Genomic DNA, 26880 nt, shown 5'->3' with positions numbered 1-26880 from the left:
TGACACCCATCACTCCTCCTCTCAGGGCTGGAAAACCAAATGTAACCTAACCAAGCAGCTGTGCAGCAACAGCTACAGCAGAAACTGGATCTAGGTCCAGTACACAATAAATGCTGTCCTTTCCTAGGGACATCCAAGAGAAGCAGAGGCCTTCCATCCCTCTTCCAAGTTTTGGCACCTAAGTTGGCTGGCTCCTCCTGTGCAATGGCACAAAGAAGTTGTTCCCAGAGCACTGGGACATAATGAGCTAATCTGTGAATCTTTTCACATATTAAGGCTCTCTCTTATATCAGTGTCTCACAAAATTCAGCTCCAGTCTTGACCTTCCACAGACAACCTCAACAGGGGCTCAAATTTAATGAAAACCACCATCCAGCTCTGCATCACTGTTGTACAATTTGGTTGAAATTAGTCAGAAGATTCATAACACAAAAGAGAGCACACTACATTGGTGCCCAGCTATTGCAAACCAGCTGTGAATGATCCACCATATTAGGAAGACATTTACTTGAACAGTAGTGAGGCACTGGCACCTTACATAGAGAAGCTGTGGATGCTCCATCCCTCAAACAGAGCCAGGCCAGGTTGGGTGGGACTTGGAGCAACCTGGTCTAGTGAAAGATGTTCCTGCCCATGGAAGAGGGGGTGGAACTGGATGCTCTTTGAGGTCCCTTCCAACCCAAACCGTTCTGGAATTCTCTGTATCTGGCCATTGAGAACCACAAATCAAGGTCACACCACTCTAAGTTCCACCTCCCCGCACAGAACAGAGCAGAAGTTATTAAAGGACTATTGTTTCCAAGCTGTTCCTTGCACTGATATCTCCCCTGGCAAACCAGTGAGACAAAAAGCTGATAAGGGTATGGTTTCTATATCAGTGTGTGCATTACCCTGTGTCTGCAAGGAGCCAGCAATTGCTTTGTTTTCCACTTAATCCGGAGATATCAATAATGTCATCTATTTGTGGCACTGAAAAAGAACAGAGGGTCAGCCAGGGCTAACACTGAGTCTTTTCTATTGATGATCTATTCATGGGATCATAAAGAGAAAGTCACACAGATGGGAAGGGAGAGGACTTCTCTGGATGTGATTAGAAAGATGCTATTTTCAAAATTACTATAAAAGTGAACAGCAAGAGAAGATTATACTTGATCACAGAAATAAAAGAAATACTGCTATGGCCATGCCTTCTGTGTTTCAGTACTCACTTTATTTACAACAACCCACACTTTCTCCAGAGATTATGCATGCAGGCCTTACACATACTCAACTCAGATAATCTGGAGAGATCTTTTCTAAAAATAAATCCAACCCAAGATTTTTTCAGAGTTTTCCATTCAGTGAAAGCATCTGCAGGTTGGCATCACACAAAGCACATGAACAGCTGCTCTCCTCCTGAAACACAGAGCAAAATTCACAGTACTGAGAGCAAATACTTGAGTTAAAACTGTGTTCCTTGAAAGATGCATCATAGACATGAGATACATGCATGATATTTTTACCCAGCTTTAGCACTTGAATTCAAAGAACTGAAGTGTCCAAATCTCTTCAATAAAACTAGCTTTGCACAAAATGGGTGGGATTTCCTCAAGGGCTATTTTCTTATTTCCTGAATGCTTATTTTTGTTGTTTAAAATCATAGGACAGTTACAAGGCAGAGCACATTGAGAAACAAGGAGTCATTCAGTGCAGACTCTGAATTTTCAATGTAATATTTTAATTAACCCATAATTCTCTTCAAAGCTTTTTAAAACAAAAGGATAACTTTTTATGAGCAGGGTTACTATTTAGAAAATAAAAATATCTTTAGACTTCAGACATATGCATGAATTTCACGGAATAAAAACATCCAACCATTTTTAAAAAGCTATCACAAAACAAGGTCAAGTGCTCTAAAATGAAAAACATTTTAAATCTTTGTTTTGAAACAAAGGTAACATCGTATTAATAGAGATGTTTTCACTATCAGTAAAACCAGGCAAAGTTCTACATTCAAGCCAACAAATGTCTTTCCTTTAAAAGATATTAATAAATACCCCAGGGCTACCTTACTGTTCAGATTCACAGAGAAACCCATGGCAACCCAACCTACTGCACATCAAAGAGTACCAAGAAAGGTATTAACAGTTTGTGTGTTGATTAAGAAAATCAACAGATGAGACAATTGGTGCAAACCATCCTATTTATAAAATTATAGAATAGTTTGGTTTGGAAGGGACTTTTAAGGACCATCTGGATCCAACACCCCTGCTAGGGCCAGGGACACCTTCCACTAGACCAGGTTGCTCCAAGCCCCAACCAATCTTGACTGGAGCACTTCCAGGCATGGGAAGTCCACAGCATCTCAGGGCAACCATGCCAGGGCCTCACCACTATCACAGAGAATTTCTTCCTAGTATCTAATCTAACCCTGCTCTCTGTCAGTTTGAAACTATTCCCCCTTGTCCTATTACTCCAGACCCTTGTGCGAAGCCCCTCTCCAGCTCTCCTGTGGCCAGTTTAGGTACTGGAAGGTGCTCTAAGATCTCTCAAGAGCCTCCTCTTCTCCAGGCTGAACAACCCCAATTTTCTCAGCTTTTCCTCACAGGAGAGGCAAAAAGCCCATCTGGCTGCTGGCAGCATATTCAGGTATGTGGACACTCACTTAAGAGAGCTAGGAAAAATTACAGCCTGGAAGATCTTCCAGGCCGGAGCTTCTCGGCTCTGTTCGCAGGCTGATAAGCTGGTCCAGCTGAAGGTCAGGGAGAATTTCTTCCAGGATGATAACTTAGTCAAAATAGAGAGGAATTAACAACAAAGATAGAACACCTGTTTTGGTGCATGACCAGGCCTGGGAAAGAGGTGTCTTCTCTCTGAACCAATCATCTTTATTCTGCCCTTGGAGTTGCGAGTTGTTCTATTTAAACAAGTGTGTTTCTGAATAAAACTTGTCTCTCTTTCCTATCATGAAAGACGACCATGTAGCTGTGTGTCTTATTTCTGCTGCATCTAAAGGGTTAATACCCTGAACATCACGGCTACACAGGTACACTTGAAGGGCTTCAGTGCCAACTGGGAAGCCCAGCTCTGCGCAGATTCGTGGATGGAGCAGGAATGGAATCTCTCCACCTGATCAACTCATCATCAATACACTGAAGGACTCCAAAACAGCTTTCCATTATTTCACTTTTGCCTTATTAGACTTCAAAAACAAATGACAAAACTCTGAAGTAAAAAAGCCTCTACCCTCTGCCCACAAATATAAATGCATTTAACTGAAGACAGAGTCATTCTGATCCTGCAAACATCCCCCCTGACATAACCAAGAACTCCCTGTGCCCATCTCCCAGGGACCAGAGCATCAGTACTGCCCTTTTCATTTGGTTAGGCTTTCATTCAATTAGACCTAAGAACTAGGGAACAACCTTTTTCACTTTGCAATATGCTTAAACCAGTATTTGCCCTGACACAGGTTCTGAATGTTCCTGAGCTGAGTGATGGGCAGGGATTACATGCTAATTGCAGTTGCTCTCTCAGACACATCGCAAGACAAATCTTTGGGACTAAAAGGTTTATTCTGTTGGCAGACATGAGAGGGTTCATAATAAGTAATCACCAGATGTCACCAATTCTTCATAAAATACAACAGAATGAACATTTTTTTTCCCAGCAAAAAACAACCCACAATCATCAAAGTGTAACAAGAGCCATAAATACACTCTTCTGGAGTATCTTTAGCCATAGTATAGATTCCCTTTCTCTGTTATATATCTAAAACAACATCTACTGAAAAAGGAATGAGGCATTCTAATAATGTCAGTACTAATGACAAGCTCTCATGAACAGATACTAACTCCACCCCCGCCTCCAACACGATGATCAAAACACATCTACAGCAGCACACATAGCTTCAGCCCCCGGGACTGAGAATGCACCTCCATCAGTGGAAATGGAAAGGACCAGAGGAAATGGCCTCAAGTTGCACAAGGGGAGGTCTAGACTGGATACTGGGGAAAATTTCTTCATAGGAAGGGCTGTTCAGCCTTGAACAGGCTGCCCAAGGCAGTGGTGGAGTCACCATCCCTGAAGGCATTTAATAGATATGTGGCACTTGGGTCACAGTTTAGTGGTGGACTTGTCAGTGGCAGTGCTGAGCTAATGGTTGGACTTGATGATCTCAGAGAGCTTTTCCAACTTCACTGACTTCATGAAGTAACACAACCTTGCAACCCAAGGGAACAAAAGGACAGTTGGGAATAGGATGCATCTTCATCTCTTTTTAAAGAAAACATGCCAGAGGGCAAAAAAAAGGGAAAATAAGAAAATAAGTTTGTCACACAGACCTGTGTGCTTTACCAGGGGAATTCTCCAAGATGAATTTATGTCACACTGGTGCAAATTAAAGGCAAACTGCCCTCTAAACATTCACTCTGCAGCCCTAGTCACATCCTGGCATCTCCCATTCCACGGGGTTTAAGCTGAAGACTAAAGGTATTTTCTCTTGCTAAATTTTCCCTGGCAATCCAAGAGACGAGGCTTCCTAAACTATACACTTCAGCTGCTTCTGTTGCTTTTCCCATTTTCAGATCTCAAATCACATTTGGGTACTGTTTTCATTATCAGCACAGAAAACTGTCCGTGACTGCCATCCCAAATCCATCAGGACATGTGTCACTCATCCCTAGTGCACTGACACATGCTGTGGGTATGCAGGCTGCCGCTCTGAGCATTTCATCTATTTCTGCCTCTGGGTTGCTTCAAATGAAACATATTCTGTGCACAAATGGTTCATTTCTGTGTGCAGAGCTGTCAGTTATATTTATCTCACAAGCAGTTTAAGACATGACGTGAACTGAGTTGCTGATAAGATTTTACTACAAGCTATCAAAGACTTAAGCAGACACCATCTCTAGCTGCTTGCTTTCATCCTCACCCCCACTGACTCACACTCCCTGTTCCAGCAGCGAGCACAGCCACAGCTTCCAAATCCCACTGACTGCAGAGCCATTATTTGGGCACTGATAGAAACCAAAACTCACCAGGAGAAACCCACACTTGTGATGGTCAGTCAGCAAATCCAGGAGTTTTCACTGGGGACACCAAACTCAAACCCCTGCCCTGCCTCCATGGAGTGACCTTTAGCCATTGGAAGACTAACAGATATGTCATTCTGAGGAGGTACTAAAGTATCCACAAGAATTTGGGAACAGCCACTAGGATCCATCCATGTACTGGAAAGCCAAGAGCTCCCTGGACTTACTCCTGCCAAGTAATTCCATTTTAATAGAGGTTGATTTGGGATAAGCCTGCAGAATCAAATGGCAAAGCTCTGCTGTTATTCTGAGACTTACAGAGCTATTAAGAATGATCAGTACTCTGTCTTAGCTCACTAGGCATATGGCATTGATTTCTAGAGCAAAATATGACACATCAGTTACATTTTTCAGGTGCAAAATCCAAGGGCTCCTCCATGAGCATCAGCCCACAGCCCCGTCCTGCACCTTGGTTTGCTGGAGCTGTACTCCTACTCCAAATGCAGGGAAAATGCTTAGCAAAAGTGTTTTAGCTTAGGCTATGACCCCAACAGTTTCTCAAGATATCAACAAATCCTCAGAAGAACCAGGAAAAAACACCTTCAGCTGAAAGCTGGAGGGTATGAGCAATTGAAACCAGAATCCATTAACATGATGAGACACTAGCAAGAGTGTGTTACGCTGTAGAATTGCTTTGTATTAAGAATATATTTGGGCTACTTCTACACATGAATCCAGTCTGAAGATAAAGATTTATTTATTTAATATTAAGAGATTTCTGCAGATGGTGTTTCAAAGCAGCTCCTTAAAAACATAAATTTGCCTGCAAGACACGAGGACACATTTTACACAAATATTCACATTTCATTTTCTAAGTTCTATTTACATTCACTTTTTCACATATTTACTGCAGTGCAATTGTTGAGGGCTTCAACAATTAAGGCTTCATCCAATAATAGTAACACTCAAAAGAAAAAAAATGAAATCCAAACTTTGGTAAAGTTGTGTAAGGTCCCAAAAGTCCAAGTGCAACAAAAAAACTACATCCTTACAGTATGTAAAAATTTACTTATTCATATTGCTTCCTTCCCCTCTTACTCTAGAATGTCTTTAAAACATATGCTCAAACCCAGCAATTGAGATTCCTATGGGGGTTATTTAGATAAAATTTTGAGTGAGGTTTGTGTGTTCAATAGATGATGGACATAGAAAGGATACACTTCTCCTGAGGAAGAATGAAAGCAACATCTTCTATAACACCCCACTCATGTCTTGCATGTGCGAGAATTCCTTGCTCTCTGAGCATGTGCCTTTTGCAACATACAGGCAGACTTTGATGTCGGAGTCAGCACAGGTGATTTCCCAGCACCCAGTGGATGAACTCTGGGTTTCCCTGTGCATGCTGCTCCTGAGGCTCCCCACAGAGCTGCTTTCAACACCAGCCACATATCTGCAGCTGATAACTGAGCACTGACAAATTCAGCTCTGCTGAACCTGGCTAGGAGCTTTGCTTCCAGCTGAGATGGCTTCAATTGCTCCTCACATCACAGATTGTTGCTCCACAGTCAGCACATCTCTGCTGTTAAGCTTCCCCCAGAAAAAAATGCAGCATCTTGAGTTGAGTTGAGAAAAAAAAATTTTAAAAGCAGGGGGAAAAGATGGGGAAGAGAAGAAGTGAGGAGGTAACACAAGAGGGAAAAGAAGGAATCAACCAAGCCACTCTTCCTTCTCTACTCCAAGTATCTTGGATACACTTTCTTGTAGATAATTTCTATAAATCAGGATGTACAAGCCATCTCTAAAGGGCCCAAAGCAACCTTAGACAATTGTACATGGATCATGGGGGCTCTGCCCAAATTACATTTGGTTTGAAACTAACTGGAATAAGCAATTTGTCTTGGCTTGAAAGACAGGTGTCTGCCAAGAAAGGCAGATGCCTCTTTTTAAAATGGAGACTGTAAAACCCCTCCCTCCAAATTATTATAATTTTGAAATTAAGGGGCTCTCAGGCAAAGATATGGGAATAGGAATAACAGCTCTTTACTAGGAAAATTAAAATAGAAATACAGCATTACAGAGAACAAACCCAAAAAACACTGACAGAGTCAGACTACAACCTGACACCCTGTTGGTCAGGGTGTTTGTAGCCGTTTGATTAAATGGTGGCTGCAGTCGTCCTGGAGTGACAGATTGGTTCAGTTGAAGCAGTGGTCCAGCAGAAGGGTGCAGTTTTCTTCTGAAGGTCCAGTGATGATGTAAGAAGGGTCCAGTTTTTCCTCTGGAATCCAGTGGAAAAAGGCTGCCTTGGTGTTCCAGATCTCAGATTTTATCTAGGTAGGAAATACTTGGCTCCTCCCCCTGGGTGGAGCATCTCCAAATGGGATGATGTAATTTTTTCAGTCATACAGTGGGACTTAATGGCCCATTAACAGAATATATCTTCCTGGAAGAATGATGGGTTGTGGAAAAGATAAAGATGACTGCCCCACCTGGTTTTAACAGATGGCCCATTAACAGAGTATGTCCCACAGAGATAAGGATCACTGCCCCACCTGGTTTCAACAGATGGTGATAGAATACATATTTTTGGTATGTATTCTGTATTGCAACCTAAGACACAGTTGCAGACACATTGCACTAACATGGTATTACTTTACATCCAGTCTTTATATGACTCTGATTTCCTACCTGGAAACTTTTACAGAATAGGTGCAAGTTTGGGCTTTTGGAGGTTGTTTCCAACAAATAGCAGAAAACTGGGAAAAGTGCTGGCTTTTCCTTTTCAAAAGTTGGCTGCTGAAGCTTCCAAAGACAGCTCTGAGCATCTTCACTTTCAACTGTCTCAGTAAGAAATTACACAAAAGGCACATAAAGGGCGTTATTGAAGCATGCAAGCTTTGGAACTCACAGAGGAAAATGTGCATGCTTTTAAAAATAAATAGGATGTTTTTAAGTTGCAAAATTCACTGAGCTGGTTCGCAATGCTCACCTGCAGCTTTTAGAAGCTTTTTCATTGGCATAAATGTAGAATGTGCCTCCTATTTCTCCTACTCCCTTATATTGTAAGGAAATTTTGATTTTTGCCTTAAGAAGAGCTGTAGTGCCTCAAACACTCCAGCTGGGCTGGGAATGCTCCCCCAGCAAAGCACAGGATGCTAAAAAAGTGGCAAAAGGTAAAAAAAAGTGGAGATGGGGAAAAGAGGTCAATGAGGTAGGAGGAAAGCATGGGTTTTCCATGGTGAGCAACAGGCCAGAGTTCCATCTGTTGGCCAAGCTGCTGAATCTTTGCCACGTGTCTGCTTACATAATGCTTCCTCTAGATTATATATAACAACTTGAAAACTGGTATAGAACATCAAACTCCAAATCAGTGCTTCATGCTGACACACCATATGTCAGCATGTACTTAGGTAGTCACCAAAAATGTTAAAGGCAATTATTTAAAAATTATTACAGTTTATTCATGCAGAGGAATTCCTTCTTGCATTGATTCAAATCCTCCAAGTTAAGAATTTTTTTTATGAGCTGCAGTTTCCCTCAATTTTCAACCTGATTTTGTGGTCTTTAACTACTTTAATTTCATTTTAGTTTAAAACAATGTACTTTATTACTGAGGTATTCATTTACAGTGCTGTTTTTAAGAGAAATTACTTAATTAAACAAAAATTTAAAGATTTTCCTCCCAAGCATGGCACCTTTTCAGTGTTCCCTTGGTTCTGCAGAAGCAAGGAGACTGTCTTGTCTCCTAGTGCTGCCCTTTAGGACATCTGACCACCACACCTGGGAACTGCATGCACAGAAAACCAGTAAAAAAAGCCCTTTGGTGCCCTTAGGCCTTTCACCCAAGAGCCAGATGGCAAAAAGCTGCACAGAAGAGCCTTTTTTCAGTGTGCAGTCTCCACCACTCAGCTGGATGCTTATAAGTCAATTGCTAAAGGAAAAAAGTTATAGTGCATAAATCCACACAAGGAATTGAAAATAAAAATAAGGGTGTAGAAGAGAGAGCCCATTCCCATGGGTTTTTCCCCTGTGGCACAGGCAGACCTGGGAAGCTGCAGTCAGCACTGACACAGGCCCTCCCTTGGATGAAGACAGCATAAATAAAGAAAAAGTAATTAATCAAATAGAGAACTATTTAGCAGCTAATTAAAATACCAAATTAATCATAATTTCTTCAAAACAGTCTGCTAAAAATGGGGCAATAACACCCGAGAAGAAAAGAAACAGCCTATTTTGTCCTTATTTGGTGCCTTGCACTGCACACCTAATGCCACCTACCTGACAGAGGATCCATGTTGCAGCCAGATCCCTGAACTAGATCCCCAATCCTTCAAACCAAAACTTCAGACCAGTCTTGCATCAAAACTGCTGATCCCTCATCACACAAATAGTATACAGAAAAGCGCAAATCAGCCTAAAACAGGGGGCATGGCAATTCTCCTTCCTATTTCACACTAACAAAATCGATTTTTCCATTTGTCTGCACCTTTTGCTGTATGGATCAGCAGTGCAGGGCTGGAGTAGAATGAGTTTTTATAGAAGCCAGTGGAAGCAGGGAGCCACAGTGGCACTGGCTTCGCAAAAACCTGCTTGCATCATCCATCATCCTTCCAGCTCCTCACTGCTTTTAAAATCTCGGAAGAATTCAGAGCACAGAGGGAAGAAAAAAACTCCTTCCAATTTCTATCTGTTACAGGTACTAAATTCCTACAAACAGCCCTTATTGACAAAAAGCTCTTTCCATCATTCGGCTCATGCTTTCCTCATCAAAGATAACTATAAACTTATGGTGGAAATAATACAGCAATAAATCAATAACTGATGTTTTACTTGCTCCGTGCTTTTCATTATGAAACATTTGGGGAGGGTTGCTTTTTCCTATTATAACAAGCATCAAGCCAAATGCAATAATGAAGGAAAATTAAGACCAGCATCCTCCAAAGTGCTTGGGAGTTTTGTCACATAAAATCACAGAATCATTAAGGCTGGAAAAGACCTCCAAGATTTCTTCACAGTATTTACCATTAATGTCAGAGTAGAAGCTATATATAAAGAATAATCTTTTTTCTGTTGTTTTAAACTTTTAAAAAATATTAATTCGAGTGCTAACATGTATCTTAGAAACATGCACAATTTAATGCAGCATATAAAGACAGGACTTATCAGAGAAACTAATTCATAAATAAAGCCCCTGTTTACTCAGTATTTGAACTGTCTCAAGAGAGATAAATCTCACCTGGTTTGGCTTTACAGCAGCTGCTCACTTAAAAGCTCATACAGACCATGACTATTAATTAGAATATTATTTCTACAAGACTGCTAAGTATTTTCTTCAACACATTAAATTAGATTATTCTTGTACCTTTCTTTGAACAAGTTTCTAGAAGGCTTTCCAACTCCATAATTCAAAAGCCACGACAAAAGGATACAAAAAAAGCCACTGCCAAACGATACAATGAGCAACAGCAATCTGCAGTGCTAGAATATAATTTCCAATGCCCCTAAAAATGCCCTTTATGCATTTTAATTAAATATTGGTATTTCTTTTTTGAAAACAACAAACATTCATAATCTTATTCCCAACTTCCTTTGAACTTGTTGATTGCAGATGCCTATTGCCATCAGGCACATTTCTGAATATGGGTAAAACCACTGTAGGTTTTTTATGCTTCAGGATACAGCTGAGGAAGACCCTGAGCTACCTGATCCTTCCACTGTTGATGCTTTCCTTTGCCCTGCACACTGATTTTTTAAATTCCAGCTTCCATTTGCAGTTTATCTTTCCTGACTGGTGTTCCAGCAGAAATGCTGAGCTCTATGTCCTGACTGACCAGCCTCTTTACATAGGCACCTGAAATATGGCTAAAAATATCTGTCAGGATCACTGCACTTCTCACAGGCTGACTCCAGTTTATGTTTGGCTAGGAAATCCACTCAAAAAGAATGGCAGCCTCCTGCCTGACACTGGGAGTATGGAAATATCTCAGTGACCAAAAGGAGGAGATAATTAGAATAACAGATAAATGGGGAAAACCACAGAAGCTTAAAAAAAATCAAGAATTATGATATCCCATTTGATTATCCTATAAATAGTCTATACTTTTTATCCTATACAATGATTTCACATTCCCAGATCAAAACATTTCATGAAGCATTTTGCAAATGAAGCTCCAGGCTGTTTTCTGATCCAATTAATATTATGAGATGAACTGAATGAAATGTCAGTAAACAGGTTTAAGATATCTGGAGATGCAGTAATTCTACCTGATTACTTTGAAATGTCTGAGTTCTCCAGCTCCTTGTTGGGGACAATGGCTTTCTCTGGAGCTCTTCCAAGGAAGAGGAAGACAAGACTTGGGGATTCAATACTACTCCTTTTCTAAATATTGTTAGTATTTTATGTATGTTAGAGTGTCAATAAAAATAAGTTGTCTTCATGATACTAAGTTATTGCAAAAGAACACCTGCCAATGGGAACCTAACTGCAGAAGGATAGCATTCCCTGAGCTCAGGTTTCCAAAGACTTTCACTTGTGTGAACAAGGCAGTACAGAGGAGATGCCAGCACAAACTAGATCCATATTCATGGGTGTAATAGTATCAAACAGGATAATGAAGAATTTCTTTAACACTTCTCCAATTCTTCATCTTTTATGAAGATTACTGAAAGGAAGTGTTAAGTAGATAAATGCACCAAGATTCAAAAAATAAAAGAGAATAAAAAAGATATGTCTGTTCACATAACATTATGAAAAACACCTCAGCCCTGTGCAGAAAATTTAAACAAACAAATTTAAAAGTCTGAGACATGGTGCTTCTTAAAAAGAAGCACTTTAAAGAAATTCAATCTATTAGGAAATTGCCATCCATTTAAGAAAGTGGTGAAATATGACTTAAAAAAAACAAACCTGCCAAAAATCCCATCAGGCCACAAAGAGGATGGATTTGGGAGAGAACTGCTCAGGAGGGCAGGGCTCCAATGATTTTCCTGGGCTGGTTGTAGCTGGAGCATCCCTGTGCACTTCCTGTGCCACTTTTTGCAAAGGAAAACAAAGCGTTTCTGTTTTAAAACAGTCAAAGGAATTAGCTGCAACTGACGAGCCTGAACAGCAGCCTGCAACCTGTTCGCATTTCTAAAGCGAGCCCAGAGTAACTGCACTCCAATCTTCCCCAACTCATTATGTAAAATAAAAGCTAGCTCAAAGCTAGTGTGGGGCCACCAAATGCCTTCATTAGCTTTCAATTCTATTCCAGCAAAAATGCAGCCAAAATCTACTGGGTTCAGAGAGGCTGAAATTTTAGCCTTAACAGTTTTTTACTTCCTCAACACTGTACAGCTTCGTCATGATTCTCTGCCAGTTAGTTTGGACCTAACAAGCCATTTCCCCATTAACGCAAAACACAATGTGTTGAGGAGCATTAAGCATTTTCCACAAGGCCGTGTTTTACAGTCACTCCAAGAATGGCATTGCCAAATTATGAATCTAAGACAGATGTTTTCCAGATGTGCTGAACACCTTACTTAAATGTTGGATGCAGAACTCTTCCAGAATGCTTATAAGGGTTGTACCAGCTGCATTTAGATAGGCTGACCCCTGAGTGTCTGCTTATGAGAAACTATTCCTAAGGAAAAAACTCACAAAAAATGGGCATATCTCACACATATGTAAAGGAGGGAGAAGGATGAAGCCTGATGGTAACCATTGAAGGGAATAAATGGGAAAGGAATGGGAAACTGTGATGGAGAGGTGGTAGCACTGTGAGCACTTCATATTATCATTATAAAATGGTTTGGATCAAAAGGGACCTTAAAGCTTATTTTATCCAGTTCTAACACCCTGCCATAAGCAAGGACCTTCCACTATCCCAGGTGCTCCAAGCGCCATCCAGCCTGTCCTTGAACACTTCCAGGGATAGTGCCGCCACAGCTTCTCTGGGCAACCTGTGCCAGGTCCTCTCCCTGGGAAGACTTACCCCACAGGGAAGAATTTCCTACTAAAATCCAATCTCTGCCCTCATTGATGGTATTGAGTCCACAGGAAAGAGCAGCTCCCTCACCACACACTACTGAGACGTGTCTGTACAACTTAAACAATGGAGTGTTTGAGACAGAGATAGTGCTCCACTCTGAGTGGACTGAAGTGTCTCCCTTCCCTTCAAGCCCCTGCCCAGAAGCACCTGAACATCAAACACCCACCCCACAGTCCTGCACTGTCACAGCCTTTGCACAGCTCACAGTGAGTTCACAGTACTTGGAGTCCTTGCACTACGTAGGTATTCATGCCATTTCATTTTTTCCTAGTTATCCTATAATTCAAATATAGATACTTGAACACTCGCCATATGAAAATAGTACTGCAGCAATTTTCTTTTAAAACTCTTTCACAACTCAAGCCAGAAGAATGCAGCAGAACCCAGAGTACAGTTACATAACATGGGACAGGCCAACCAAAAATATATATTTCTAAATCTTCCCCTCAGCACAGCTCTGATCTAAAAACCAGACCAAATATCAGAGATTCCTGCAAGCCTTCAATAGATGCTGCTATTGCTTCCAGTTTATCTGCAAGGTACCCAGGTGCTGTGCCAATGGTGAGCTGCACATGTTTGATCCAGCTGTCTGTCAGTCTTTATTCAGAACTCTTTCTATCAGTTTACTCTTGGGCAGGCTATGAGAATCACATTTCCAAAGAAGATTTGCTTTAATTGGCTATGCTGGTCTTCCCAGAGGATTATTAAGATGGGGCTTAGATAATGCTCCCACTGATGCAGAGACAAAGACTCTCTGACCAGTTAAAAGTTAGAAAGTGGTATGTTTATTAGGACACTGGGCACACCTGGGAGAAATCTCCCACAGGCATGTGCAAAATTCATGGGGCTCTCGTCTTCTTTTATCTACAAAAGTCTTACATATTCATATGATTACCCAGTATGCCTATACATATACCTTATCTAACCCCACCTACCCTCGCTTCATATTAAAATTAGCTCAAAGTCCCTGTGCAGTTCTTTCCTCAGATGGGTTGGTGGGCTTTGAAATGGCTCAGTGGTCTTTCAAAATGAAGTCAGGGACATCTTCCTCACTTTAAACTTTTCACCTTTGTCTTGTTGGCAGGCTCTATGGTCCCCTGGCCATAGACCAAGATCCCCAACCTGGTTTCTGGCTGGTTTCGGGGCCCAGGTGCAGTTTTGGTTTCTTCATTCTGACAGTACCCATCCTGACACAACAAAGCCAAACAAATTATATATTGTCTTAGTTCTACTAGCCCATCCGCTAATAATTAACTGTTCTACATTGCTTCTACTCTAATCATGATATGTATAGCTTCTATTCCCTAGCTAAGCTCTTAACTCTTTAATTCTTAAGTCACCAGAGCAAGTAACTGCAAACCCAAAGTTAATCTGCTTTTCTAAAAATATTCAGGAACATTTGCTTCCTGGCAACAGTCCTGTAAGTAAACCAGTTTGCTAAAATATTCATGAATAGCAAACTACAGGGCCATGGATACTGCAAAATGCTTACATATGACAATACAACTAAATATTCACCACAAAAGTTTTCACAGTATTTGGCTTGCTCTAGATTAAATGAAAAAAGCCCGAATAAACCTATAACAATGACTATTGTCATTGCTAACTAACTTGCCCTGTGCCTTCAGGATTCTTGTATGTATCCAGACACTGCAGAGGGACCATAAGGCACCAACATCTCCAAACCTGCCACAAAACCTCCTGGTGAGCTGCTGTGCCAGAACAGGTAAATAAGAATTAATAAATAAAACACCGCTAAAATTTCATATATTACTCTGAAATAATTTGAAAAATATAATCCCCCTCATTATTCCTGAAAAACAGCAAAACTCTCAACTATATTGCCAGTGTGGCAGACTAAAAGCAAGAGGAAAGCCCTGACAGATCCTGACAGGAGACTGCAGTCACTTGCAGGAAGAGGCAAACCTAATGCACCCCATGGCAAACCTCTTCCAGGTGAACCTTTGTTCAGCCCATCAGGCTGTTTGCAGTGCAAACAACCCTCATTCAAAACATAAATGAAAATATCTTCCTTTGGACACATGACACCAATCAACTTTTTACTACAAAGGTTACATTTAAATATTTTAATACTTAGATTCATTTCAGTTGTGATCTTCCTCTCCCTTGCATGGCTCATTCCTTCTCAGTTTTTGACTAGAAGAGCAGAAGAGACTGAGCTCTGTTTTACTCCATCACATAGGTTCATTACCATGGGGATATTTTTTTTCACCAAGACCATTATGAGATGAGTAGGCTGAAATTGAACTTGTATATTTCCAGTATTTCCTTTCCCTTCCACAAAGAGAACCACAAATCCAAACACAGGTTGTCTCTTTATGCCAGGACAGCAGCCGGGTGGCTTTCAAACCCTGCTGTCATGTGTGCCAAGGACAATCCCACATTTAAAGGCACAATGCTCCTCTTTGGACCACTCATTACCAGTTTCATCCCTGCTTGGGCACAGGATACTGTGTTCTGTAGCCCTGGCCCAGTCATACCCCTCCTTCACCCCTGTCAAAATGTATAGATAAACTGGCACATGCCAGGGGATTTTATAGGGACAGGGTATTTAGAGTTGGGATCATTTAACATGAATTCTAATGCCTTTTTCTGTGACCTTGAGATAGTCACTGGCTCTCCTCTAGACTGCAATTCCTCCTCTGCAATGGGTGGACTACTATTTTCCTGGCATGCAAAGGTGTTGTGAAGTCTAATTAATTGATCTTGTAAAGTATTTTAGGACACTTCGATGGAAAATGCAAAATATTATCAGTAAAGACTTTCCATTTAAATCTCACCTGGAAACCTTCCTCTTACTCCCTAATTTGTGACTGATCCCCACTCTAGAGGAAATGGGATTTACATGTAGACTCCAGCAGCAGAGCAGACCCCAGAGGAAGGTGCCAGCAAGAGCAGCAGTGCTAATCTACGGGAAGGAGCTGGACAACTGGTGCCTGCACTGCATGATCCATGGCTGAATGCTGCATCCCTGGACTGCACTGGGACCACCTGAACCAGATCTGGGCAAAGGGATAGGGCACAGACCCCCCTGCCACCACAGCACTCATCCCTACACAAACTTCCATCCCCATACCAACACCCAGCAACGACAGGACAAGGGGGAATGGCTTCACACTGTCAGAAAGCAGGGTTAGATTTGATATTAGGAAGAAATTCTTCCCTGTGAGGGTGGTGAGGCCCTGGCACAGGTTGCCCAGACAAGCTGTGGCTGTCCCATACCTGTAAGTGTTCAAGGACAGGTTGGATGGGGCTTGGAGCAACCTTGTCTAGTGGAAAGTGTCCTTGCCTATAGCAAGGACACCTTGGAACTGGATGAACTGGAAGGTCCCCTCCAACCCAAACCAGTCAGTGCTGATTCTATGATGCTCTTACACACTGTCCCCCCACCACCTTTGCTACAACTGCACTGATAATTACCTATGTACTTTACATTTGAAATTAATCTCTATTAATAGGATTTCTAGCAGGAAATAAAGTTTCTGCCCAAAGAGCTTTCAAGCCATGAGCAGACAGAATAAACCTGCAGATCACACACTACCTCCCTTTGTCAAGTTTTATTATTTCTGGGAGCAGTTCCATTTCAGGCAGGCAGGCAAAGGCAGATAACCTCACCCCTGGCACTTTGTGAGCCCCTGATGAGAGAACAGCTTCAATGCTACATGCAAAAAAAAACCAACAGGGAAATTACAAAGGGCTTTATCAGTACCCCATGCTGTGGAGTGCTCATTTTACTAGTAATTCCCATGACTTCAGGATATCTCTGGTAGGATTCAGCCCACTCACTCATGTTAGCAAGAACTTCCTGATAAATCCTGGTGGAGAGAGGCAGGACAGGAGCAAAGGCTGGGGGAACCTGGACCAGCTTTTTCCTTGCAGCCACCTACTTGAATCCAAACCATCCAGCCAGCTGGTATTCCCAAGCACTCAGAATTTACTCCATGGATTTTTATACTGAGCACCCAGAAAAATTAGCATTTGTGCTGAATAGCTTTTAGTCAGCTATTTTAATCAGTTCTTTTTATCTTTAAAGCACTTCTAAATATCTCTACCTCAGTCTCCCCAGCCCTAAAATTTATTCCAGCCATTTGTTTTCCTTCATTCAGCTTCCAGCACTCATTACCATGATCTAATAATCTTTATCTTTAATGCTCATCTCTACCTTTTAACCTTTGCAGTTTTCATTTAAAGCAATTCTCTTATCTCTCTCAGGTTTGGAGCTTTTTTTTTTATTTATTATGAAATTGAGGTTTTGCGTGGCCCCTGTCTCAGCACAGAGCTGGAAGTGTCCTATGGAGAGTTCCCTGCCATCAAGCTGCATATTGCTTATCAAAAGGTGACTTGTGGGGGCCTTAAGTAAATCAGCAATTTTTCTATTTATACAATTTATGTAATTTTAGGGACATAAAGGCAACTTCAAAACTATTACAGTATTTGGTTTCATTCATTTGAAATTACTTGGCATGTGCTATCATTTCCTCACACTGGGAAAACTATGGATGTATACACTTCATGGAATATTTTAGTTTGGAAAAGACCTTTAAGATAATTGAGCAGATAAACTTTTGAGCATCCAAGGTCTTTTCAGGATTGTGAGAGGTTCAGCAATGCAGAGGCTCAGTAAATGTGTCACTTTTTAATAATGACTTTGTAATATCATGCCCCACTTTGCTGGCATTTCTCCAATTTTACACCACTTAGAGCATTTTGGAAAATCACTGATAGAATAGTGAGAGCTAATATTAAATCTAACATACTAAAAAAAGCAAAAACTTTCTTTAATGTTTCCTACATAAGGCTCTTCAGTATTACAGTATGGTTTGAGCTCCCATATTAATGTATAATAAACATGAATGTGACTTGCAAAGAAAAGCAATGTGGACGCAGTGAGTTCAGACTACACCAAATCACAACAAGCACATGTCAGATGCAAAGAGCACACAAAAATAGATAGAAAAAGAAAGACAAACACCCCCTGACATAATGAGTGTTGCAGATAGTAGCACCAAAGTTGGCACAGGAACTTTCACTGGTGAATACAAACCACCTCCCTGCTTCTCTTCCACACACTTTAATTTAATTCTCCATCCTCCTCCTTTGCTCCATCCCCCATCACATCTGCTAAGGCTGTGCTTTAAAAAAAGTTTCATTATCACCTCTCAGCTTTCCTGAAAGCACTGCAGTGAAGGTTTAGCAGATCCAGGCTTGGAGCAGATGGCTCTCTAAAGCCACCTGCATCTCATTTCCCTGCCCTCAAGAAAATGAAGCAGAAACTCGAGGTGCTTCAAACTGAGACCACCTCATGCCAGTACTGTCTTCCTCCACACCATGGAGATTTAGGATGAACTTTTCTATTTTCAACATATAAGCAGTTCCTCTCATAATTTACGTTCATGGAGGGCATAGATTGCTACACAATGCTGGGTGCTGGTGTGGTCCTCCAGCAAGGGAGCCAGGCTGCCCATTCCATTAACCATGGGCTTCAGTGACTCCAGTTCAACCAGTACATCCTCAGTCATAAGGGGGAAAAAACTTAAAAAGATTTTATTTTTTAAGATATTAATACTGCTGCTGAAATATCCTTTAATTCCTTTGTTCACTAGCTGATACATAATATGAAGCTTTTTTGTTTTATGGGAGATAGTATGGCCATACACGTCAAGACTGGCAGCTGGAGAAGATTAATAGACTGGGCCCAAAATAAGATGAGACAGATAACAGTCACCAAATAAAACTGCTCATGGGGATCACAGTCATGACTGTTGTAAGCAAATGTTACACAATTTCCATTTAAAAAATAAAAAGCCACATCACAGTTACTCCTGCACTCCCCAAATGACTCTTGTCTCAAACTGGAGCTCTAAAAACACCAAGAATGCCAGATAGGGATCACATTAGATAACACCACTTTTTCCACTAGCTTCATCCATGGTGTGGGTTCCTCCATTTCAGCTTTACTGACTGGAACTAAAATCTGTCACTGGTCTATGCAGAGTCCCAGCACCAGGGAAACAGAGATTAATTCTTGGCCAAGCAGAAGCAGGTCATGGCCCCACTGAGAGGAGTTCCAGCGAGCATAATTCATCTTTTGAATGACCATGTCAAATTCAGTGTCCATTGCAGTATTCCAGTCCTGACTTCCCTCCCACCTGTGGGATTCCCATAATGGCCATGAGGTCCCCAGTAAAGGTTTTCTATTATAATATGTAATTAAAGATCTCTTTTTGTTAGACTTCTTTAGTATCTCTGCTATTTTTGATAATTTTTCTTATGCCTAGACTTTCTCCACTCTTGTTATTGGCATTTAATTTCCAGTGAAAGACCACCTATATCACGCAGTTTCAAAACTGACAGTTAGCCAAGATTTCCCTTCTGTGAATTTCAGGAATGTAAGCATTCAATTTTCTCTTAAAATGGAAAAAAGTTTTCAAGATCTTAAACCTATTCCCAGAAAATTCCTGTTACCAAAGCTAGGAGCAGACTAGCAGTCCCTTGTTTGTATCCTCACATATATCAAGGGAATTTTCATAATTTACCCCAAAGATTGATGTTTATTAGGTATAAAGCTATCAATCACATCTAAGAGCAGTCAGTCTGAAAAGCCAGGTAAAATTGATTCCTCCCCAAAAGACTAAGTGGAGGGAGCTGAAGAAGCAGTGTGGGAATAGAAAGGAATCCCTCTAGAATTCAGTTTATTAAGAACTGCATCAGCTCTACTGACAGCAAACGCATTCCTTCATTTTATATAGCACTTATTTCTCTTTATAACATTTTAAACTCCTTATATATTTACACTGGACACTGAAATGATCATTAGAGGCTCGACCTCCACATCAAAGCCCCAAGCCTCCTCCCACATGAATTAATTGCCTTCCTCTCAGCATCCCCCTTCTCAGCTCACTGACACCGAAGCAGTCTGTCAGCACTGCTGCAAAGTTAAATCAGCAAATATTAATTGCCAGCTGGGAAAGGTGCCATTAGTTCACACTCAGATTTTTTCCAGCTGGAAACACAGTGTTAAATGGAGCAGATTTCCTTCCAGCCTCCAAAACAGCAATGGAGCGGGTCTGCCTGTTCTGCAAGCACATAATGAGAAAACGTTCAACACCTTCCCAGGGATGTTTTGAAATGCTATTCCATAAAACAAATTACTTCTGGAAGTAACAAAGCACAGAACTAACGCATGGACAACAAATAAATTACAGAGGAAATAAACCACCACCACCTGAGGCTGAATTCATATGTATTTGAGATTACTGCAGTGATATGAGTTATCAGCCTGCTTTGTTTGTTTTTTTTCCAGGTTTGCAATTTAATAATATTCAAGCATAGAAAATTTTCTGTCAATATGCAGGAGATTATCACTTTCCTTAATTAGAAAAAAAACTTTTTGAGAACTGGAGGGAAGATAGAGTAGTTGAAAATGAAAGATGCCATTACCTAAGGTCATGAAATCATAATATTATGGGATGATACGGGCTGGAAGAGGCTTCCATCAAAACATTTAGTGCAGGGCCAGACTACGTTGCTCAGGGCTGTTCCCAGCCAGGTTCTGAAAGCTCTCAGAGATGGAGATGGCACCTGGGCAGCCTATCCCAGCACTCAACCAATCTCCAAGGGAAAGCAATCTCCTTACATTAGGCTGAATATCTTGTTTCAGCTGTGCCCTTTGCTTCTCATTCTCACACCATACAGATCCAGTTTCCATCCTCTACTACTCTACCTGTGCATAAATGTCCTGAGAGAACACATTATTCTGTCTCTGTCAATGTGCAAACACACTCACACGTGTGCACGTGCACAGCAACTCAGCACACAGGCATGACTATTTCAGAAGACTTTATATATAAATTCATGGCATGAAATATTGTTCTGAGCAACAGTGTAAATCTCAAACCAAACAGTGGGACTGTGTGTGTGAAACAGAAAGGAGAAAGGCAGGTGGTTTTACACAGAGATTTCTTATGAAATTCTGTACAAAATATGTACAAAATATGATTTATTATGGGACAACAAATGACCTTGTATAAGGAGGAAAATTACTGTCAGATACTTACTTAAAATAAAGAAAAATACATATATTTTAAGCAGTGGGACAAAAATATTGAAAAATTAATACTGACATTTCAGCAGAGATGGAAGGAAGAGAATGGAACTGGAATACCAGACACAAACAGGCTTTTACAGCACACTGTCTCTCTATAAAATTTGGTCAGATTTCATAAAATTAGAGCTTTGGTACAAGTTGAACTGAAAAAAGGTATAGGAAGTAATTAACACATGTATAGTGCATTTACATAATGGAAAGTTCAAGAATTTGGTCAGCTAAGTTGGACTGAATTCACGCCAGAGCACAAACTCAGTCTGATCATCTGCAGCACAAAGCTGCTATACAGGCTGGCAAGAAAAGCCAAGCTTTTAATAAAAAACTCAATCCACCTGGATAAAGAGAGGATGTCAGAACCACAGAAAATAACGAATGAGCCTGGGCAAGCAAACATGGCTGCTTTCCTCTAGCAAGGGCTTGGCTGATGTATTGGAGTTTAGAGATTGCTGATCAAGCAGACAAAAAAGAAGGAAGAGAAAGAAGAGAAGGAAGATTACTCCTAAATCCTGAAAATGGAAAAGCACAGCTCTAAACAGAATTTCTCGAATGTATGCAAACTGCTAGGGAAGTGTATTGCTCTGATATTTCTCGAGGAAGGAAGAAGGTAAGGGAAGAAAAATTACTGAATGGTGTCTGCAGAGGTTTTACTGGCCAAAAATTATGAGAGAATAGTGAGTGTCATGGGTGCAATACAGGATGTGACCAAAAGTATGTATTCTATCACCATCTGTTGAAACCAGGTGGGGCAGTGATCCTTATCTCTGTGGGAGATACTCTGTTAATGGGCCATCTGTTAAAACCAGGTGGGGCAGTCATCTTTATCTTTTCCACAACCCATCATTCTTCCAGGGAGATATCTTCTGCTAATGGGCCATTGAGTCCCACTGTTATGACTGAAAAAATTACATCATCCCATTTGGAGATGCTCCACCCAAGGGGAGGAGCCAAGCATTTCCTACCTAGATAAAATCTGAGATCTGGAACACCAAGGCAGCCTTTTTCCACTGGATTCCAGAGGAAAAACTGGACCCTTCTTACATCATCACTGGACCTTCAGAAGAAAACTGCACCCTTCTGCTGGACCACTGCTTCAACTGAACCAATCTGTCACTCCAGGACGACTGCAGCCACCATTTAATCAGACTGCTACCAACACCCTGACTGACAGGATGTCAGATTGTATTCTGACTCTGTCAGTGTTTTGTTTTTTTTGTATTACTGTATTTTTATTTTAATTTTCCTAGTAAAGAGCTGTTATTCCTATTCCCATATCTTTGCCTGAGAGCCCCTTAATTTCAAAATTATAATAATTTGGAGGGGGGGGGTACATTTTCCATTTCAAGAGAGGCTTCTGTCTTTCTTAGCAGACACCTGTCTTTTCAAACCAAGACATTGAGGGAAGAGACAGAGTAGGCATAGACAGTCAAAAGGAAAGAAAAATGAAAATAAGTGGAAAAAAGGGGACTACTGCTATGAAAAAACAAAGCATAGTCCAAAATGCTATGTTAAAATGATATTACCTCATTATCCAAGGCATTTATTCAAGTAGGAATGGCATTTTCAGGTGAAGTGCTCATTCTGGACATTCGTGGGACAATTGTCATTATGAACAGACCTATCTTTCCAGTCTTCATGATTATTGGGAAAGCTTTTGGGGAAGAAAAACATCTTTCCTTCTTTCCTTACCGGTTCGGCACACAGTAAAAGCACTTTTATATTTATGTATTTTCTTACCCAGTAAAAATCACCAACACCCCAACCAAATGACTATGGAAACTCACAAAATAGTGAAAACATAGAAAATTTTAAAATCTACCACATAGCAGGAAAGTCTTAAATAGAACATTTTCCTATGGGAAAACCAAACTGTATTTCACACCAGGAAAGAAAATCAGATCAAGGAGAATGTGAATGGCTATCAGTGGGATTGATGTTTCTCCTGAGATCTCTGGCTTTAGGACTTCTGCTTCACAGTATTTCCCATGTGACTTCAAACTCCCCAGTGAAGTTTCTCACTGTAGCAATACAGCTGGAGAGCAGGGCTCAGAGCATTGCTCAACTTATGGCTGAAATGGATGTAATAGGTTTGGTAGGCCACAAGCCCTGGCAAGCTGATGCAGAACCCTGAATGGAGAAGCAAAAAGTATGCTTGGTGTGCTTTGTTTTACATAAAACATGCAAGTCCGTACATGCCGATGCTGGTCTGTACAGGTCTGTGCAGAGGGTCTGTGCAGAGCTCTTTCTGATTAAGTAATGTTACTTAGAAACACCAATCATGTAGTTGTGCTGTTTTTAGCTTGTAGTTGAAAAGGTATATATTGATGTGTGAAATCAATGAATCAGCTTCATGTTTGCATCAAACGGGGATCCATGTCTTTGTTGATTGCCATCACCCACCTATTTATCATTTGCTTTATCAACTGAGGAAAAGGGACTGCATTTATAGTTTTGTGTATGGGGAACTCTGCTGCAACAGAGGCTGTAGGATAAAGCCTGGGGAGATCAGTCCTGCTGAGATATCTCAGTTTCATTGACATTTCCACAAGTTTTTCAATGTTTTGGACTCTCAAGATTTCAAGGAGCCATTTTATTGCAGGCTGGGCCAAGGAGAAATCAGTCATTTTCCCAGGGATAAATTCTTTTCTGCAATTCCTAATACTATTGCTGGTACTGCTTCTACTCACACAGGAGTATCTGCTATCCACTAGTATTTACAAAGCACTTCACATGTGATAAATATGCTAAAAGATAAAAAAATCCTTTCCCAAAAGACACAAAAAAACCTCTGCAGTTTGCTTTGTTATCAGTTGACTGTGGATAGACCTAGCTCAGCCAAAGTAGAATCAGGGTATTTGATCTCTGTCTTACCATAAGTCTATCAGTTTGTCTCTGATAACTGGGCAAACTGGTAGAGCACACACAAACATCCAGTCTGCAGTGTCCCTCAGCCCTACACAGGAATTTAAATCTTAACTGAGTAAGTCAGCAGGGAAACAAAAACACGAAGCAGCCCACTCATCATTCTGACTGAACCCAAATAATTAAATTATCTACTTGATTGAAAGCAAACAGAAAACATGTGCTTAGTGATGTACACCTGAGCAGCCTGGCCTAGCGGAAGGTGTCCCTGACCACACCAATGGGGTTGGAACAGGAGGCTTATTAACATCACTTCCAACCTAAACCATTTTGGGCTTCTATGATTTTGCACCTTAAAGGTTTTTCTCCAAAGTCTTACATTTCATGTTACACTTATAATGGTGCTTAAAAACCTGTACCTTAATTCCTGACTGAAAATTTTGATTTAAAAGAAACCACTATCATTCTTGATTTAGAAACAGGTAACTAAAGTACCAACGAACAGAGCAATACACAGAATGTTACTCAGGAACTGCATGGTAAGAAAAAGGGCTGAAGACAAGTATTTCTATGGAGTTCCACTCTGTAGGATTATTCCCCACTTAACATAAACTTTTTTCTGTATGTTATCTCTGCATACAGGTCTGTGAAGTACATTTTTATTTATTCCTATGTGAAGAGACGTGAGCTTGCTTCTTTCTTCCCTTCCATAAAGCTGTATTCTGCTGAAAAGCAGATTTGAGCAGTGCTCCTACCTTCTGACATCATTTCATGGTGTGTTCAGGGAAGTATTCAAACTTGACATTGAATCATTAGGCATAATACTGCCACTGCAGGGGATGATTACTGCAATAAGAATTCATTTTCTTTAACACTATATGCGAGAAGGAACAAATAAAAACCCAGGCTAGATGCACTGTCATGAAAAGGTGGGTGATGTCAAGAATGAAAACCCTGAAGATTGTTTTTGGTAGTCAGGGTAAGAAAATTCCCTGAATTGTGTGGAGGGTTGCTGAGCATCTCTGAAATTAAGACTTTCCCTTTCTTAACAAGGTTTCTCATGCTGCAGAGGCCCATTTGCATCTTTCTCAGGGATGGACACTGTTTCCAGCCTGATCCATACCCTCATCTGACCTGATACCTAGAGGCAGAAGCACAGCAGTTGGAGCAAGGCACAAGTGTCCTTTTCAGATGCTCCTTTTTAATGAGACAAGCAAAACATCCCTCTTTGCCTTGATAAGCTCATGGGCTTGAAATATGCCTTTGGATGACCCCTTTCCATGATTAATTTCCTAGAAGGTCTATTGATCCAAATTACCTGCTTTGGTAAATTTGGAGGCTACCTGTGACAAACTAACCCAAGGTGTTTACCAAATCGATGCACTGACCAGCTGTGCTGTCCTCTCCACAGCCAGATCTTCAAAACAAATGACACTTCGCAATGCACTGCCTATATACTGCTGGAAAAATTTTGGTCACAAAAAGACACAAGGTCTTCTCCAAGACACAAGAACGGCACTGTTTTTCTATCTCCAAAGGGCATCACAAGGATCTATTAATAAGACTCTTCAAATGGGCTCCTGTTCCTTAAATAGGCTCTTCTAGCATTACATTAGCAAAGAAGAACTCATGATGGATAGCTCTGTATACAGCTGATCTCCATGGGGGCTTAAGTGAGCTGAAGATAAAGGAATTATTTTCATATTTGATCATGTAAATGTCACTGGATATATTTGCAACAATCCACTCAAATCTTCCTGTAGGTATATGGAGTCATATTTGACAACAAGCTTTCAAGATATACTCAAGTGAGGCCCTTTATGAGACCTCTCATTAGAAGTAAAATAATTTACAGCTTCTTCCATTCCCTGCCTTTTTATCACATGCTCCCACTCCTGCAGTCTCCCTTGATGACAGGATGGTACATGGCATACAAAATATTAATGGGAAAAACATGGGACTGGCTTTGGTGCAAAGATGATAATGAAATTTGCTATTGAAGTAGTAAAAGAGCTCCGTGTATGTGGGATGTATGCATCCCACTGTTAACCAGAACTGTCTTTAAAGTTATTTTAAAGTCTTTACCCATTCCTTATTTCATTTAAACAGCTCCTTTCCTTTGCCTGTGTCATTTGCCTAACTAGATTTTCATTTCTCAATGTTGCAGCAAACTTTTGTTCATATCATCTTTTCTTAACATCTTTGTCTTGTTCAAAGCCTTTTCAAATTAATTTGATTGTAAAAAGTTATTATACTAGCAGTTGAAAGTACTGAGCAGCACAACTACAGTGCACAAAATGCATACAGTGATGTTAATTATTTACCAGTTCCTAGTATGATTACATTTTACATAGTGATGGCACTCGGGGGCTTAATAGCTGCATAAAACATTGTGTATGTTCTCTACTGTCCTGGAATAAATCATCGCTGAAAAATTTAGCTCTTAGAAATAAAACATACCATTTGGTCATTTACCAGGCTTACGACAAGTGATGAAAGCTCTACAGAAGTATTTCTTTTCAACAATGCCCTACCTTTGAAGAAACAGTCCTTGCTGTGGATAATGTAGATTTTCTTCCTCTGCAGACATGAGGCTCGGTGCAGCTGACAGTGATTTTCATAGAACCTGCCATCAGATCCACAGATGGGCATGTAGTTGGACTTGCAATCCTCAACACACCTGCACTCGGGCTGGTTCGTGTCCCTGTTCACCACACACATGCTGCCCCGGCCACAGTACTTCTTCTCACAGGATGCACTCAGGCCGTCCTGCCCATAGAGCACTGGGAAGAGCAGAAAATGCCACCGTAAGCTACATTTTTCTCAACAGACATGGCTGCTGCAGCAGCAC

General features: G+C 40.8%; 1 protein-coding gene across 7 annotated transcripts in view; it reads right to left on the bottom strand.

The window, feature by feature from the left end:
- Positions 1-26880, bottom strand: part of FSTL4 (follistatin like 4) — a 258601-nt gene that overhangs the window by 144035 nt on the left and 87686 nt on the right. For 5 of the 7 annotated variants that reach the window (XM_088173724.1, XM_014892738.2, XM_088173727.1 and 2 more), the window contains exon 4: positions 26564-26812. The exons of the other annotated variants lie outside the window; for them this stretch is intronic. In XM_088173724.1, coding sequence (XP_088029850.1) covers positions 26564-26812 — 249 coding nt within the window. The remainder of the gene's footprint in view (positions 1-26563; positions 26813-26880) is intronic. 7 annotated transcript variants of the gene reach the window in all.

The sequence above is a fragment of the Sturnus vulgaris genome, chromosome 15, assembly GCF_052056855.1.
Source record: "Sturnus vulgaris isolate bStuVul1 chromosome 15, bStuVul1.hap1, whole genome shotgun sequence".
Lineage (NCBI taxonomy): Eukaryota > Metazoa > Chordata > Aves > Passeriformes > Sturnidae > Sturnus > Sturnus vulgaris.
This window is presented reverse-complemented; position numbering and strand designations above follow the sequence as displayed.